Raw genomic sequence first — 19049 nt, 5'->3', positions numbered from 1 at the left:
GTCTCTTCATCTCTACACCGTCATCTCATTCACCCTAATAAAGCCTCTCAGCAGGCTACCATTTTGGCTCTCCACTTGCTAATGCCCTTTGGGGTGGACTTGGGCACTTAGCAGTCTTTTTTAAGCACTTCACTTGAGTACATGCACCATTGACCTCATGTAAATACCCAGTAGATCGTGCCATACAGCGGCACTCTTCCACACTGGATCAGTCATCCAGCCAGGAAACAAAGAGTCACTTGCAGAGTAAAAAGCCCTCTGGGAAGCTGGCCACAAGTTGGTGTGATTTTAGCCTGAAATTACACGCTGCTGGCTTCTGACAGATAGCTGCAATTTCCACTCATTTGGCCACCTGCAGTGCAGAGCGCCGAACACAGCGCCGCATACAGCAGCTAATGGATGACATGCGGTCTTTGGTATTAATCTAATGGAACAAGATGTTGTGCTTAGAATTATTTGGGGCTTTGAAAAAAAAAAACAAGGTTCTGAAAAGAACTCGGGTGCGATTAGCGCTTATACGGTATGACTCGAACAATAGAAGATGATCATTATTATTCGTAGCAGGACGTTTTTTCGATCAGCGTGCCATGGTAAAGGATCGCCGATTGAGATTAAGATCAAAATTAACATTCGGAAAAAGTTCATTCCACCACCTTGGTGCCAGAGCGGAGACAAGTTTTATGTCCTTTTACCCTGAGAGATGGTGGGACCAGCCAAGCAGTGCTAGCTGTAATAGATTAGATCTGTTTTGTCTAAAGGTCATATTAAAAACATTAAAACCCTCTCACTTCCATCTTCACGTACACAGGATCCCCTTCACACGCCGATTTACACCTGGGGTCAATGTCGGAGCAAGGAGCATGTACAGTGATACCTCGAGATACGAGCCGTGATACGACCGAATTTTTGCCGCGAGATACGAGCCGTGATACGACCGAATTTTTGCCGCGAGATACGAGCATCCGAGCCGCCGCCGCCGAAACAAAGATCCCCAACAACCACGTGTGCTCTGTTTCCCCCGCCTCAGCTTCCAGCGTCTCACCCGGTTAAAGCCGCCTTCACACTGCACACGATAAACGACGGCCGATACACCGGAAGTCATTCATTTCCTATGGAGAGTCGCAAAGGGGCTGCGTGAGGTGCCGACCATCTGCGGATACGGAATTTTCGGATCCGTTTTGAGCGTTGGATCCGTAAAAAAATTTGAAATTGTGTGACTACACCGCAAAAACAAGTGAAGAGAAAAGCGAATCAAAAATAATGTAAAGAAAACAGAAATTGTAGCAATTACGTTCAGATAAGTTAAGAGAATTTCAGTTAAGTTCGTTAATTTTAGTGAAGTTTAGTTAAATTCCATTTAAGTGTAAAGTAGCATTAAGAGTGTACACTAGCGAGTAAGTGAACGAAAGTGAGAGTGTAATTCCTCCTAACTCCTCCGCCTGTTTACTCCTCTGCCTGTTTACTCCGCCCTCAACCTCCGTGCGCATCTTCCGTAAAGTTTATTTTTTTAATATTCTCTTTTATTACTGTATGTTTTTATACAATATTTGTCAGTTATAAATACAGGTATTGAACATTTTTCATATTCAAAACACATAAACAAAACAACTGGAGTGGAATTTTGCGAGCTGGAACGGATTCATGGGATTTCAATTCATTTAAATGGGGAAAATTGCTTTGAGATACGAGCAATTTGAGATACGAGCAATTTGAGATACGAGCAATTTGAGATACGAGCAATTTGAGGTACGAGCAATTTGAGGTACGAGCAATTTGAGATACGAGCAATTTGAGATACGAGCAATTTGAGGTACGAGCAATTTGAGATACGAGCAATTTGAGGTACGAGCAATTTGAGATACGAGCAATTTGAGATACGAGCAATTTGAGATACGAGCAATCTGGGATACGGGCAACGTCACGTTATGAATTAAACTCGTATCTCGAGGCATCACTGTAGTTGGAAGGAGAAACATGCTGGAGAACTTGTTAGGAACCCCAAAAATGCATGGTGAGCACATGAGGAACTGACAAGTAGCCTGCAAGCAGAATTAAATCTTGCACTCCGGTGGCACCTTAATACATTTAACATATAAATATTAATTCTGCATATTCTGTTCAGCAGCCTGCCGAAGATAAAAATACATCAGGAAGCTACAATTAGGGCTCATCAACCAAGATAAACAGTGTTCCTCAGAGCGGAAATGGCATCGTTAATTCATCGCTGTCCGTTGCAGTGGGTGCAGCGTTTCAGCCTCCAGAAAAAGGCATTAGATGAATGTTTATGAGGTCCTGTAACTTCGGTGATGGATCCGGCTCCACGGCCCGTAACTCAGCCGACCGATCAAGAGTGAAGACCATGAACAGGGAAAGGGTCACGGGCGCCGTTACGAGAACGCATTGACGAAATCGTTTCTGGGGAGTTTGCCATGTTCAAGTTAAGCAAACAAACCAACCAAAAAAAATAGCTTTATCGATCACACCTCCGTCTGTTTACGGACGTTCATCGCGTCCGCGTTAGTGGGGGTGGGGGATGGGGCGGGGGTGTATTGTTTGAAAGAAGTGCTTATTGAATTTGTTTGAGAAACACAACAAGAAGTCATTCACGGTGTGTGCTTTTTAACAGCGGCGGCAGAAATGATTTATTAGAGCTTCCACAGGTGGTTTATCGAGCTGCTGGTGAGCTGAAATAAAAGTGTGATGGAGAGAAATGATGGGAGTGTTATGGGAGTGTTATAAAGCATGATGAAATATTCATGGAAAAGTTGATTAGAACCCATAAGGCAAGTTGTAGATGTGTGAATGTAGGAACGTATTAGAACCGTCATCACTTCCTGTCTCGCAGTAAAGCGTCTGTCGGATTCTTTTAAGCCGCTTCGCTCCGTTTCTGACTTCCTCTTCGGCTATAATGCTGTTTCCCGGGCCATGCTGCAATGCACACAAGTTCACTTTATTCATTTTATTCATTCCCTGAGGCGACGATTAGCATCTCTGAACTGTGACTGTAGCACACAGATGTGTGTGTGTGTGTGTGTGTGTGTGTGTGTGTGTGTGTGTGTGTGTGTGTGTGTGTGTGTGTATGATGTGTGAAGATTGTGCTGGTGCAGCACAGCTACAGATTAGCTCTTTTACTGCTACATAGAAACAGGAGCAGAGAAAAATGAAGGTCTCTGTTAAACTGTATCAGATATAACGGATGCACATGATTTTATTTCTTTTTTTATGTGAGAAGACAGAGAGACCCAGACTGTGAAAGTTCTGATAGGAGTTCTTCCTTGAAAATAATCCACACCTGGGGTTGCATGATACAGCCAGAAGCAAAACATGGATTATGTTCATGAAACGGCGAGGCTGCTCCCGAGCTTCGTACACCTCAGAGATACGTCAACGTTCGCTAATTCTGCTTCTGAGTCGATTTCAAATACTTACTATATTCATTCATTCATTCATTCATTTACTACCGCTTATCCGAACTTCTCGGGTCACGGGGAGCCTGTGCCTATCTCAGGCGTCATCGGGCATCGAGGCAGGATACACCCTGGACGGAGTGCCAACCCATCACAGGGCACACACACACTCTCATTCACTCACACACACACTCACACTACGGACAATTTTCCAGAGATGCCAATCAACCTACCATGCATGTCTTTGGACCGGGGGAGGAAACCGGAGTACCCGGAGGAAACCCTCCGAGGCACGGGGAGAACATGCAAACTCCACACACACAAGGCGGAAATGGGAATCGAACCCCCGACCCTGGAGGTGTGGGGCGAACGTGCTAACCACTAAGCCACCGTTTCCCCCTATTTACTATATTACTATATTATATTATGTTATAGCAGCTATAAACGTTTGTTCCGTTACCGGCTTGTTTTATTCTCTCTCTTGAAATTAACGATACCAAAAAACGTCACGCTACAAAGAAGTTTGGTCGATGAAGTGACTCAAGGGCTCAAGACAGCCTAAAAACAACAAGGTCCGAACTGTTCCAAGCCATCAGAGAGAATCCGCAGCCACTTCCTGGACAACGGAGACACATGTGGCAGAGCATCGAGACGATCATTAACTACAGAGACAGAGACACCTCCCTACCAACGAGTTCTACTCACGGTTTGAGGTGCAGAAAGACGTGGTGGTGAGGAAGACCATCCACCCCCACCCCCCCCAACGACGAGGTGCTCTGTCTAATCATGGCTGATGTGAGAAGAACTCTATCCTCAGTGAACCCACAGAAGTCTGCTAGATCAGGCAACATCCCATGGCAGAGTGCTGAGGGAATGTGCAGGACGTCTAGCTGATTTGGCTTCAGTGATATCTTCAACGTTTCACTGAATGCCTACAGTACATGCCTAAAGTCCACCAGCATTGTCCTATTTTGCAGGAGATGCAGCAAAGCCACAGTGTGGATCTACTTCTCAAACAGGCCAAATATCATAGCCGAGGAATGTCCGGGGAGAATAAAGCTTTTTTTATGTCATGTTTGAAACGACATGTTTGAATTATAAACATATCCAAAATGTGTGAAATCATTCCAACTAAAAAGGTTCCTGAAGAACCAAAAAGGGGTTTTAACAGTGATGCAACAGAAGAACCGGTTATTGGTTCCCCAAAAGAACATATCCATAGTTCCCTTTCGAGGGAACTCGACGCTGCTTCTTTGAGGAAGCATTCCCGTAGCGTCAGCACTGACGCAGCGTCTCGTTCCCCTCTCAGGGAACCGGTTTACATACGTAACCTGGTGTAGTTCCCTTTCGAGGGAACTCGACGCTGCGTCAGTGCTGACGCTACGGGAATGCTTCTTTGAGGAAGCATTCCCGTAGCGTCAGCACTGACGCAGCATCTCGTTCCCCTCTCAGGGAACCGGGTTACATACGTAACCTGGTGTAGTTTCTAAAGATCCCACTATGTTCCACTATGTGCAATAGAAACCTCCCACTAATGTGAAAGGTTCCTGTTCGACCTGTACACGGTGACACAGAACCATTTATCGTTAAGAGCATAGTGATAGAACTGCTCCTTTTTTTTTTAGAGGTGATCTACACACACTTTTCTAAGCTTTGTTAATCTTGCTTGTATAAAGGTTCCACACAAACTCTCTCTATTTTAAAATCATCCTTGGTTCCTCGGTTATTCGAGCGCTCTCATTCTGCATCTGGAGAGCAAATCTCCTGATAAACCAGGAGCTGTTGTTCCTCTAAAAATATAGAACTGTCCCTCCTGAGCAAGCTTAGCATTTTTGGTTTGTTTTCGGACTGTGGTATAATTTAAGAGCATCCCTAAAGGAAACGTCTGCATCAGCAGTTTTGGAACTCTAATTGAATTTTTTTATTTTTTTATTTATTTTTTTGTGGCTCACGAAACTATTAAATAAATAAATAAATAAATAAATAAATAATGTAGGGGTCACAGTGGTTTAGTGGTTAGTACGTTCGCCTCACACCTCCAGGGTTGGGGGTTCGATTCCCGCCTCCGCCTTGTGTGTGTGGAGTTTGCATGTTCTCCCTTTGCCTCGGAGGGTTTCCTCCGGGTACTCTGGTTTCCTCCCCTGGTCCAAAGACATACATGGTAGGTTGATTGGCATCTCTGGAAAATTGCCCGTAGTGTGTGAGTGTGTGTGTGTGAATGAGAGTGTGTGTGTGCCCTGCGATGGGTTGGCACTCCGTCCAGGGTGTATCCTGCCTCGATGCCCGATGACGCCTGAGATAGGCACAGGCTCCCCGTGACCCGAGAAGTTCGGATAAGCGGTAGAAAATGAACGAATGAATACAGTAATGTACAAGCTACAACTCGACTGTGTGATTCGGTAAAAAAAAAATAAAACAGCTTGACGTTTAAGGCTTCTTATAACGAGCCGATCTCACAGAGGAGTGTGGAATGTATCACACCGGTGATCTCTCATCGATCCGAGTTCCCGCAGTAACGCCGAACTGCCGGCAGAGTCGGAGCACCGTAAGCACGAGGTTATCGTTTTATTGCGCGCTGGTCAGTCGATTCTGTAGCTCCTGAGATTATGTCTATTGATTTTAGCATGTTGGTCAAGCGCAGCTAATGTGTTCTGCTTTTTGCTTTCAGGAGCAGAAGGTGCAGTCTTCAGTAACTCGGTGGAGACGCCACACGTCAGAGCAGAGCCCTTCAAAGAGCTTCGGTAAGACTTTTAATTCCTTTCACACGTACAAACCGGTGAACCAGAGGCGAGCGCTCATCAGCCGATAAACGGCTACAAGGCTAGTGTTAGGATTTGGCATGGATTCAGAGGAACTAAACAGATATCTGCGGTGGAGAAAAGAGACGAGAAATGTGACTTCGGGCGATGTTGTGAAATGCTTTAAAAACCATTGATAAAATTTGGAAATCAATTCTATACTAGACTGGAAGCCAGGGAAGAGGAGATAATTCTACTCAGAATTAAATCTAAGAATCTAAGTCAGAACCTTTATTATTAAAGATTCGAATTCAAATTTAAAACCAAAAAAAATCTATGCAAAAAGAAAATGCATACAAGATAAAGTAAAAAAAAAATTCAAAAAATAGATTTGAACTTCCTGCCAAGCCTGTTTTGATTAGCCACATTAGGCTATGCTAGTCAATTATATATATATATATATATATATATATATATATATATATATATATATATATATATATATATATATATAATGACTTCTTTTATATGACTTTTATATGTAAAATAGACTTCTGTTTAAACGACTTTAATGTAAATGAACTAAAAATATTCACGCTGCCTGTTAGCATCACATTATATGCAAATAATATTAGTAAAAAAACAACAAGAAGCTAACGTTTTTTCTGTAATGTTAGCAATTTAGGAGAGCTTTGTGCTTTCTAGCTGTGAGGTAAAGGAGACGCCTCATTTCAGGTAGCTCCAGGACGCTCATCCTCAACTTCCTCACTGCACCCCGTTGTATTATCCTTCGGACCCAGACGATTAGCTACAGTGCTAAGTACACGTGTAGCATGAGATCAGATCAGGTGATGACTGATCAGTCCCTTTCATAGTTGCTTGTGCACACAATAATAGAGTAAAGAAGGAGGAGTAAAACCCATCACACCAAAATTTCTATCAGTGAGGACTTTTTGTTTATTTTCTTCACACTCAGCGTTTTTGTTTCGGTCGTCCCACCGAAGTACAGTTATGAAACCTCAGATTGTGTTCCCGGAGATGAGATGACGGTTAGCCGTAGCGATTTTCCCCACCGAGGTGAACAATTACAGGTTGCAAGAACGCGTGACATTTTCAGATGTTTCAACCCTCTGAGCTTTTAGAGTATCTTCGTCTAAAAGCAGATTATGGATCGTTTCGATAAAGCCTTGCTATTCAGGAAGATGAAACGATTCAGATATTCTTTTTCCTTCTGTTTGTATAAACCAAACCAAAGACAAACAACCCAAGTGTCCTCTAGAAGAATCCGGACCTGGTATATAAAAAAAAACAAGCTCTTTGATCCAAGCATGAGTTTTGGCTATATTATGCTAAAAAGAATCAGAAAGCATTTAAGATGAAGAGGACGAAGAGGATGAAGAGGATGAGAGCCTTTACAAAGAAAATCTACTGTATACGTTATACATTATGTCTGGTTAAAGACGGTAGCAGAAGAAATATATTTTATAGAAAGAAATAATACTTTGGGGGCACGATGGCTTAGTGGTTAGCACGTTCGCCTCACACCTCCAGGGTTGGGGGTTCGATTCCCGCCTCCGCCTTGTGTGTGTGGAGTTTGCATGTTCTCCCCATGCCTCAGGGGTTTCCTCCGGGTACTCCGGTTTCCTCCCCCGGTCCAAAGACATTCATGGTAGGTTGATTGGCATCTCTGGGAAATTGTCCGTAGTGTGTGAGTGTGTGTGAGTGAATGAGAGTGTGTGTGTGCCCTGTGATGGGTTGGCACTCCGTCCAGGGTGTATCCTGCCTCGATGCCCGATGACGCCTGAGATAGGCACAGCCTGTTCGGATAAGCGGTAGAAGATAAATGAATGAAATAATACTTTTTTGATCTAACACATAATAGAACACATATAATAATGTAGTAATAATGAGTATAAAAAGAATAAAAATCAATAAAAAACAATGCATAAAAAATTTTTCAGTTCTGTTGTGTTTGTGTGTGTGTGTGTGTGTGTGTGTGTGTGTGTGTGTGTGTGTGTGTGTGTGTGTGTGTGTGTGTGTGTTACGTTTGTTTTGTTCTGAGAGTCCGATGCTGATGCTGTGTAATTGCTAACAGCAGCTGACAGATGGATAATAAGTGAGTCGTCATTCTTTAATAAATTAAAAAAATAAAAATCCAGCTGTGGGCAAAATGCAGTTTTGTAAAAGCAATAATTAAAGAAATGAAAATAAGTAACTTCACGGTGGAAAAAGATCAAACCGACCTGTTAATTTGTTTTATCTGTAACTCCGTATCCTTTGTTTTTAATTTCTTATTTACTCGGCTCACGGTACGAACATCACACGAAAGAATCTGTCAGGACGACAGAGCCGTGCGTCGCCGTATAAAGCTAAGAGGTGTCTGTTTTTTTATTCTATCCGTCTTACCTTTAAGAACAGGATCGTTTTAAGAAACTATTGGCACCCCTTCTATAGCCACGCTACACGGACTGTAACCCTGTTGGTTCAGGCTGTAGATCTGAGGAGGAAAAAAAGCTGTGAGAAAAAGAGGAAGATCGATGGCCATGTACGCTGGCACCTCCTGTTCTTGGAAAGACACCGTTCGCTCCCTGATCGATGTCCGGATGCTCATCAAAATCTAATTAAAGGGGATTCTCATTAACTAAACAAACATGAGAAAGTCCGTGCCAAAAGCTGAGCAAGAGGGAGAATGCTAGCAAGCCGGGTCAGATATGCTGCTGAATGCAGGATAATAATGAGCCATAAATGGCCTATGGGGGGTTTATCTTTTTGCACACACACACAAACACACACACACAAACACAGAGTACAATCTTGCTTATTAGCTTTTCTAGTTTCAGAGTCATCGCTTCTAACGCCTTGTACGAAGGAACCGTCGCCATTGCACTAGAGCTGCTCCGGAGAGTCTTAAACCTGGATTAAACTCGCCTTTAACTACCAGAAAGCCTAAGCAACATTGCTGTGGTCCATATACTGTGGTCATCTGGTTGTACTGTACACATCAGCAGAAATGATACGTCAGTGTCAATACCGGCGTGACCAGCAGGGGCAGTAGAGCACAGCGTGATACTGGATCTGTAACTGATTAAACAAAGAAGCACAGCGTCTCACATCGCATCCTTAAAGAGATAATCAAGGACCAGATTTAAATTTAACTGAAATTCAATATCTCTCTCATGAGACCGGATAATGGGGGCGGAGTCATCACAGAAGAGGCCACACCCACAAAGATAAAAACGCTTTATCATAGATGGACAAGTGGACATGACTAAACCGATCCAGAAGTTATTTGTGTGTGTGTGTGTGTGTGTGTGTGTGTGTGTGTGTGTGTGTGTGTGTGTGTGTGTGTGTGTGTGAGTGTGTGTGAGTGTGTGTGTGAGTGTGTGTGTGTGTGTGTGTGTGATGAGCCATGTAACATATGTCATCATCTATATTTAGGAATTTTTTTTAGAAAACGAATAAAATGTTCTGACTGATGACATTTTCACATTTTCTTCCATAATTATTGTTATTGTTGAAGAACGCCGGAATGTCGGCTCTTACCCTCAGGTAATTTCACCTGACAGAGATTCTGTTCAAGCGTTCACAAAACGCAGAAGAAAGAAAAGGAAAAAACAACAAAGAAGATTAAAAACTCTGACAGGCGACTTTATGGAACGTTTTCTGCTTCGTTCTAATACAGACGGACAGGCAGACAGACAGACAGACAGACAGGCACACAGACAGACAGGCAGGCAGACAGACAGACAGGCACACAGACAGACAGGCAGACAGACAGACAGGCACACAGACAGACAGATAGGTAGGCAGACAGGCAGACAAACAGGCAGGCAGACAGGCAGGCAGACAGAAAGGCAGGCAGACAGACAGGCAGACATGCACACAGACAGACAGACAGACAGACAGACTGGCACACAGACAGACAGACAGACAGACTGGCACACAGACAGACAGTCAGGCAGACAGGCACACAGACAGACAGACAGACAGACAGGCAGACAGACAGACAGGCAGACAGACAGACAGGCACACAGACAGACAGACAGAGAGACAGACAGGCACACAGACAGACAGGCACACAGACAGACAGACAGACTGGCAGACAGACAGGCACACAGACAGACAGACAGACAGACAGGCACACAGACAGACTGGCAGACAGGCACACAGACAGACAGACAGACAGGCACACAGACAGACAGACAGACAGGCACACAGACAGACAGGCACACAGACAGACAGACAGACAGGCACACAGACAGACAGACAGACAGACAGGCACACAGACAGACAGACAGACAGGCACACAGTCAGACAGACAGACACACAGACAGACAGACAGGCACACAGACAGACAGACAGACAGGCACACAGACAGACAGACAGACCGACAGACAGACAGACAGACAGACAGACAGATAGACAGACACGCAGCGGCCACTCCGGATGCACTGTGGTGCAACAGTATTTGCATTTTTTAGCCTGACTATTTCTACAAGGTGGTCACTAGCGACAGCGGTGCACATCTACAGTATGTACAGTATATACATATATTTTCACATATATTTTATCTCGTTTATACTTTTTATTTATCTACCTCCTTTTGGTTTCTTTTTTTATCTTTAATTCCATTCCTTTTTATGACTGAATACCGGACATGTGACAAAATATGTGATAAAATTTGAATTTGATTTGGTGTTCATGTAAACAACCACCAGAAGTTAATACAATACAGAAATCGTGCAACAAACAACCTGCACGATGATGCGATGTGTTGGAAAGGTTTTGTGTCCTCGGCTTGCTGCGGAGAGACCAGCTTTCCGATCCTCTGCGTCACCTGATACCAGGGACCAGGAGACGGGACCCCGAAAACGGTGTTAGAGGAAGCAGAAGCGTGGGAAGCGGGCGGGCATCCGTGCTAGGCTAAAAAGAACCCTAACTCCATTCTACTTTCTAAGGTCTGCTCACTGGACAATAAACTGGACCACATCCGACTCGAACGCTCTACATGGTGAGAGTTTAGAAACTGCTGTTTTTATTTGAGACATGGCCCAGAGTTCTGTACACCGCCATTCAGATAGATGGGCTCACCTCGTCTCAAGCTGACAGAAATGTAGCTCTGTGCAGTAAGGTGGAATGATGCAAGAACTCTGTGCTTGTTTCTGGTTACTGCTCATCACTAGTGGAGTTTGTGACTGTTAGATGCAGGCCATTTTATTTAGTTTTTATTGTCGGAGTTTACGTTCCACCCCAGAACTAATGCTAAAAATGCTCTCTTGCCCCTTTTCCACCGAGACAGTTTGAGTGCAGGTTCGGAGCCTAATTTAGAACCAGTTCTTTCTATTTCGACCGCCAAAGCACCGACTCTGAACCAGGAAAAGTGGTTCTTAAGTAGCACCAAAACGTCACTGGTCTAGACTTAAGAACCGCTTGCGTTAGGGGCTGTGGGCGGGGCTGTGGGCGGGGCTACTGTTAGCGTGTTTGATAATGTACCTTAAGTATACTAATGTTTAATACACTTTTACTTAACTGCAATATGATACATTATCAGCACACATGATAGTAGGTAGCTACATGCTAAGGCTAATGTTTTTCTGTGTTAATGATAAAATAACGTTACGTACTTTCTCCGTTTATACGGATTACACGGAGCCGCACGTACACGTTAAAAATCGCCGCGTTTGGATGCTAATGTAGGTTCACAAAGCCATGAGCATTAACAGTAAAGCAACATACGCCATTGTTGTTGTTGTGTTTGTGTTTGTCACTGCTGCGCTAACGTTGCTGCGCTAACGTTGCTGCGCTGGGTAACGTGACCCGTATACAGTGACGTCACACTCTGTGCTGTGATGCTCTCTAGCTGGTGGAAAGACAAACCGGTTCTTAGATGGTTTGCCAGTGGAACCAATTTTGAACCAGCACCCGGTTTTTTTTGGTGGAAAAGAGGCATCTGTGAACTCTATGGGGCTATTAGCGATCTGCAGAATGTTCAACCCGACGGACTGTTTATCGTTGCCAGAGATTTATATCATGCAAATCTCAAATCTGTGCTCCCTAAGTTCCACCAGTATGTGACCTGTATGTGTAACGAGAGGGGAAAACTTCCTGGTGTCGAGCCAACAACCTGTCTCTGAATATTGATAAAACTGAAGAGATGGTTGTTGACTACAGGAGAGCACATAGCGACCGCTCACCGCCGAACATCGAACGAACGTCGACTGTACTTCTTACCAATGCTGAGAAAATCACACCTTCCTCCCTTCATCCTGACTACGTTCTACAGAAGGACCTTTGAGAGCATTCTGGGCAAATACACACTATTTACATCCATGTCTACAGCGCCATCATATCAAACAGTTTCCATGCTGTTTTACACACTGTTTTTAGCTCTTTACACATTCTGTCTCACATTCTGTCTCACATTCTGTCTCACTTTCTGTCTCACGTTTCAGTCGCTTGCTGTTTTGCACAATACTTTACATTACCTCATGGAACTGCTGTGCTGCACACGTAATATTGTTGGGACGTACAGTATTTAGGTCGGTGCTGCTTTTGTGTATTTTGTGTAAAGTTTTGTATTATTTGTGTACACTGTGTCCTGGAGAAACGTTGTCTCATGTCACTGTGTGCTGCAACAGCTACATATGGTTGAAATGACAAGAAAAGCTTCTTCACTTGACTTGAACTTATAGACAGACAGACAGAGAGACAGACGGTGGACAGACAGACAGACAGACAGACAGACAGACGGTGGACAGACAGACAGACAGACAGACGGTGGACAGACAGACAGACAGACAGACAGGCAGATGGGTGGTCAGACAGACAGACGGGTGGTCAGACAGACAGACAGACAGACAGACAGACAGACGGGTGGTCAGACAGACAGACGGGTGGTCAGACAGACAAACAGGCAGACAGACAGACAGACAGACGGGTGGTCAGACAGACAGACAGACGGGTGGACAGACCGATGGGTGGACAGACAGACAGACAGACCGGTGGACAGACAGACCGGTGGTCAGACAGACAGACAGACGGATGGTCAGACAGACAGACAGACGGATGGTCAGACAGACAGACAGACAGACGGGTGGTCAGACAGACAGACAGACAGACAGACGGGTGGTCAGACAGACAGACAGACGGGTGGACAGACCGATGGGTGGACAGACAGACAGACAGACCGGTGGACAGACAGACGGGTGGTCAGACAGACAGACAGACGGATGGTCAGACAGACAGACAGACGGATGGTCAGACAGACAGACAGACAGACGGGTGGTCAGATAGACAGACAGACAGACAGATGGGTGGACAGACAGACAGACAGACGGGTGGACAGACAGACAGACAGACAGATAGATAGATAGATAGATAGATAGATAGATAGATAGATAGATAGATAGATAGATAGATAGATAGATAGATAGATAGATGATAAAGATTTCACTGTGTTAAAAGTAGAGGAAGGTGTTTGGTTGTAGAATGAGGATGTGAGGTAGCGGGGATGAGCTCATCTCTTATCTTTACTGCCGCTTCCTATTTTTCCGCAGCCCGAAGGCAGAAGGTGATTTGTAATCATTAAAAGCCGTGCTACAGATCTGCAGGAGTTGTGGAAGCAGCCCCAGGTGGCCTGGGGTCAGGGTCGTCGCTCCGTTTCCACTTGAAAATGTTTCGGCTCTGTCTGGCGCGAGCCCGTCCAGGCTGTATTTATGAGAGTAATTGTGTGAACATCGTGTGCCATGTGCAGGTCAGGCTCACCCTGGGGTCCTTTCATTATCTCGGCACAAACGCCGGCTGGAGTAATCGTGTCCTGGCCACAATGACACGATGGAACGCGCTACCTGAGGAACAGGATTAGTTCATCGTCGAGAAGTTTGACTTCAAGTAAATAAACTCCGAGTAAAGTCTGTCACCTTGGCATTTTGTGTGTCTCTATGATGAGTGTTCTCGTTCTCGCGCTCGTTCTCGTTCTCCACTCGGCGTGACTAATACTGCCGTATTCCGCTCGGCGGGAGGGATAACGCCGGGCTTTGCTGACTAGATAACAGCACGTAAACAAATAGATGTAGCAATGTGGCAATTTCAAATCTCAGGCAACGCAGATAGCAATCATTAGGAGGCATTGTGAACATTGTGAAGGACAAAATAAAATGCACAGCCCATAAAAATGCACATAAATTTACACAATGTGTAAGGTGGTGTCTCTCTCTCTCTCTCTCTCTCTCTCTCTCTCTGTCTCTCTCTCTCTCTCTCTCTCTGTCTCTTAGTGTGAATCACTTTTGATCTTAGCGGAGGATCTGGAAGGACGTCTGTGCCTCGTCTTCTTTAATTGATTACGTTTGTTGTCATTAGTTCCTTCCACTCAGGAGGACACGATATCTAATGAGCATTCGTTGTGACTTCACAAGCATTCAGAAAGATCTTAATCAGAGAGGCAGATGTTGTGATGTGACGTGACGTGACGTGACGTGACATACGGCTAAGTACGGTGACCCATATTTAACCCATCCAAAGTGCACACACACAGCAGTGAACACACACACACCATGAACACGGTGCCCGGCGCCCGGGGAGCAGTAGTGGGGTTCGGTGCCTTGCTCGACGGCACCTCATTCGTGGCCAGCTTGAGACTCGAACCCACAACCTTAGGATTATGAGGCCACAACTTCCCCACCACTGTGCTTCACTTTATTTTCTACCGCTTATCCGAACTTCTCGGGTCATGGGGAGCCTGTGCCTATCTCAGGCGTCATCGGGCATCGAGGCAGGATACACCCTGGACGGAGTGCCAACCCATCACAGGGCACACACACACTCTCATTCACACACACACACACACACACACACACACACACACACACACACACACACACACACACACACACACACTCTCATTCACTCACACACTCACACACTATGGACAAGTTTCCAGAGATGCCAATCAACCTACCATGCATGTCTTTGGACCGGGGGAGGAAACCGGAGTACCCGGAGGAAACCCCCGAGGTACGGGGAGAACATGCAAACTCCACACACACAAGGTGGAGGCGGGAATCGAACCCCCGACCCTGGAGGTGTGAGGCGAACGTGCTAACCACTCAATTCTTTCACCAAACCAGATGAGATGAATTATTGCTGGTCTTCATCACCATCATCATCATCCCCTTGGTGTTACTTCTTGCTTCACAAGCACAAGTTAAATAACAAAACGGAACGACCGGAATTGTGATTTGTTTTTCCCGTCGCCGTGTCGACCGCCACGGTGCGAATCACGTCGTTTCCATTCTCCGTTCTCCTCCATGAAAAAGGGGTCAATATGATTTCTGTTCACGATTAATGTCGTATCCCTTCATCATCTTCCCATACCAGTCCCACGAGACCCCTGTAATCATGCTCTCTCTGTAGAACATTCCTTCACCTCCGCCCGAACATCAGGATCCAGCAGATAAAACATCACAGCGTTTGAAGTTCGACAGGACGAGCGCCGGATATTTGAGATCATCAGAGCCGCTTTCATGTCAGATCAGACTAGCGATGCTAATTTTACACCCACTTAGCACTTCAGCAGATGTACTGTATCCCTGAGTAAACGCTCTCCATGTGATGAGTTTATTTACTCCTCAGTCCAAAAGCATGATGTTTGTTATTACGTCTACTATTTTAGAGTTTATTTCTCTTTGGCGATTCGAAGCCTCACACCGAGCTCTCATATATCTAAAACAATGCTAATCTTCCCTGATGAATGGCTCATTAGCTGCGTCGTCACGTTCTAATCAAATTCTTGCACAAACAAGAAGTTACGATTTAATGCTCCGTGTTTTATCTCGTGTAAACTTTTTAATTATTATTATTTTTTATTATTATCTTCTAGAAACAATCCGTTGTCATAGAAATCTATTTTCTTCTTTGCTGGGAAACACTTAGCTTTAAACAATGTGTGATTTTTTTATTTTTTTTCCTTTTATATGGTCAAAGCAGGGGGGGGGGCACGGTGGCTTAGTGGTTAGCACGTTTGCCTCACACCTTAAGGGTCGGGGGGTCGATTCCCGCCTCCGCCTTGCGTGTGTGGAGTTTGCATGTTCTCCCCGTGCCTCGGGGGTTTCCTCCGGGTACTCCGGTTTCCTCCCCCGGTCCAAAGACATGCATGGTAGGTTGATTGGCATCTCTGGAAAATTGTCCGTAGTGTGTGTGTGTGTGTGTGAGTGTGTGAGTGAATGAGAGTGTGTGTGTGCCCTGTGATGGGTTGGCACTCCGTCCAGGGTGTATCCTGCCTCGATGCCCGATGACGCCTGAGATAGGCACAGGCTCCCCGTGACCCGAGAAGTTCGGATAAGCGGTAGAAGATGAATGAATGAATGAATGAATGGTGAAAGCAGTTCCTCACTACATCACTTACTCCAGACCTACTGTATGTTCAGAGATATCAGATGATTAATTATTAATTAGAAACTCTATCAGGATCATCTTTGCTCAGCGCAGCTTTATAACGACGGCTAACGCTTCTCGATCTCGTTTACGTTAGCAGCTCTATGTCGTTGTTATTAAACCGCATTATTATTGAAAGATAAATATACGATGGAAGGAATTAAACACTTCAGGACGACGTAGTTACTGGAAAATAATCCACACGGGGTTGAAGATGCGAACCAGGAATTGGAATATTTTCCCACGTTATACTCCGGAGCCATTTCTCGCTACGTGGAATGCTGTGTGGAATGTCATCGCAGACCTTTCCACCGACACCGGAGACGCTTCCATCCACAAACGTCTCCAGAAATCTTCACATCCAGCTTCGATCATATCATGGATCAGATGTTCTTCTCTAAGAACTTATTTATTATTAGATGTAAAGCGTCCAGTATACGTACGAACGATTCGTCCCTACAAATGAGCTGTTGCTATAGCGATCTTGAAGCGGATCATTTTCATAATTAGTTCTATATAAATTCCTATAATTTTTTGAATTATTTTTTACTGAACATCTCGTGACACTTTGGAGCCATTTATTACGTCACTGACGTGAGAGACGTGTCTCCAGACAGCTTCATGTCAAACCTGGATCATGTCACAGATCATATAGAAGACTTTTTTTTTAAACCTTTTGGAGATCCGATGACGTGGAGCGTCCCTAGAAAGGACGTGTTGCTATGGCGATGATAAATAATGCACACCTTCTGCTTCCTGATGTCAGATACGAAGGAAGAGAGAACATCGTGTTCGAAGTCGAGTCTCAGTATGACTCGGACCTTCGTCTCCTTCTCTACACACCCCTTACCGTACGGTTAACGATGCGGTCTCCTGGGATCCGTCCGGCTGCAGCGAGCTTCCTCACGCACTCGCAAATGATTTCTTTTCTTTCTTTCTTTCTTTCTTTCTTTCTTTCTTTCTTTCTTTCTTTCTTTTTTTTTGTTAAGATGCACAGCACGATTTATTTCAGCTCTTTGGCGTGTAAGACAAATGGACGTGCTTTCTGAGCACTCAGCGCTTTCTGTTTTTATTTCAGTTCTCTTTTCCAAAAAAAAAGAAAGAAAGAAAGAAAGAAAGAAAAACAACGATCACAAATCTGTTCTATTGTAAATAATAAACAACAAATAATAACAAATTCTTTTTTTTTTTATTTCCACGTTTTCAATCGCTTTAAACAAACGAATCATTTTCTGGATGCGAGTTCGTTATAAGACGAGTTGGAACAGAACCCTTCGTATGGAACAGAACCCTTCGTATGGAACAGAACCCGTCGTATGGAACAGAACCCTTCGTATGGAACAGAACCCGTCGTATGGAACAGAACCCGTCGTATGGAACAGAACCCTTCGTATGGAACAGAACCCGTCGTATGGAACAGAACCCTTCGTATGGAACAGAACCCGTCGTATGGAACAGAACCCTTCGTATGGAACAGAACCCTTCGTATGGAACAGAACCAGTCGTACGGTTCGACGCATCGTTTGTTAAATGATAAAAAATTTGACGCATTTATTATCGATGACGTGCAGATTTTCTCTATAATTCCATCTAAAGTGGGAACTAAACCGAATTTGGAATTTAGAAATATTTTAAAGCAAAGTTAACGATCAGCTGTTTAAAGGTGTGATGTTGAGATTATTTACTGCTCTGGGATTTACCTCTGTGTTCATGACTCGGTTTTGTTCATGACTCGGTTTTGTTCATGACTCGGTTTTGTTTATGACTCGGTTTTGTTCATGACTCGGTTTTGTTTATGACTCGGTTTTGTTCATGACTCGGTTTTGTTTATGACTCGGTTTTGTTCATGACTCGGTTTTGTTTATGACTCGGTTTTGTTCATGACTCGGTTTTGTTTATGACTCGGTTTTGTTCATGATTCGGTTTTGTTCATGATTCGGTTTTGTTCATGACTCGGTTTTGTTTATGACTCGGTTTTGTTCATGACTCGGTTTTGTTCATGATTCGGTTTTGTTCATGATTCGGTTTTGTTCATGACTCGGTTTTGTTCATGACTCGCTTTTGTTCATGACTCGGTTTTGTTCATGACTCGGTTTCGTTCATGACTCAGTTTTGTTCATGACTCAGTTTTGTTCATGACTTGGTTTCGTTCATGATTCAGTTTTGTTCATGACTCAGTTTTGTTCATGACTCAGTTTTGTTCATGACTCGGTTTTTTTCATGACTCGGTTTTGTTCATGACTCAGTTTCATTCATGACTCAGTTTTGTTCATAACAGTTTTTTTCATGACTCAGTTTTGTTCATGACTCGGTTTTGTTCATGACTTGGTTTTGTTCATGACTCGGTTTTATTCATGACTTGGTTTTGTTCATGACTCGGTTTTGTTCATGACTCAGTTTTGTTCATGTCTCGGTTTTATTCATGACACAGTTTTATTCATGACTCGGTTTTGTTCATGACTCGGTTTTGCTC

At 44.2% G+C, this 19049-nt stretch overlaps 1 protein-coding gene across 3 annotated transcripts in view; it reads left to right on the top strand.

Moving 5' to 3' along the window:
• sgcd (sarcoglycan, delta (dystrophin-associated glycoprotein)) overlaps positions 1 to 19049 on the top strand; it is a 182246-nt gene that overhangs the window by 155865 nt on the left and 7332 nt on the right. For all 3 annotated transcript variants that reach the window (XM_047805808.1, XM_047805809.1, XM_027163955.2), the window contains exon 6: positions 6076 to 6148. In XM_047805808.1, the coding sequence (XP_047661764.1) occupies positions 6076 to 6148 (73 nt within the window). The remainder of the gene's footprint in view (positions 1 to 6075; positions 6149 to 19049) is intronic.

Source organism: Tachysurus fulvidraco, chromosome 21 (genome assembly GCF_022655615.1).
Source record: "Tachysurus fulvidraco isolate hzauxx_2018 chromosome 21, HZAU_PFXX_2.0, whole genome shotgun sequence".
In the NCBI taxonomy this organism is placed as follows: Eukaryota; Metazoa; Chordata; class Actinopteri; order Siluriformes; family Bagridae; genus Tachysurus; species Tachysurus fulvidraco.
Note: the sequence above shows the minus strand (reverse complement) of the source record. Positions and strands in the feature narration are given on the sequence as shown.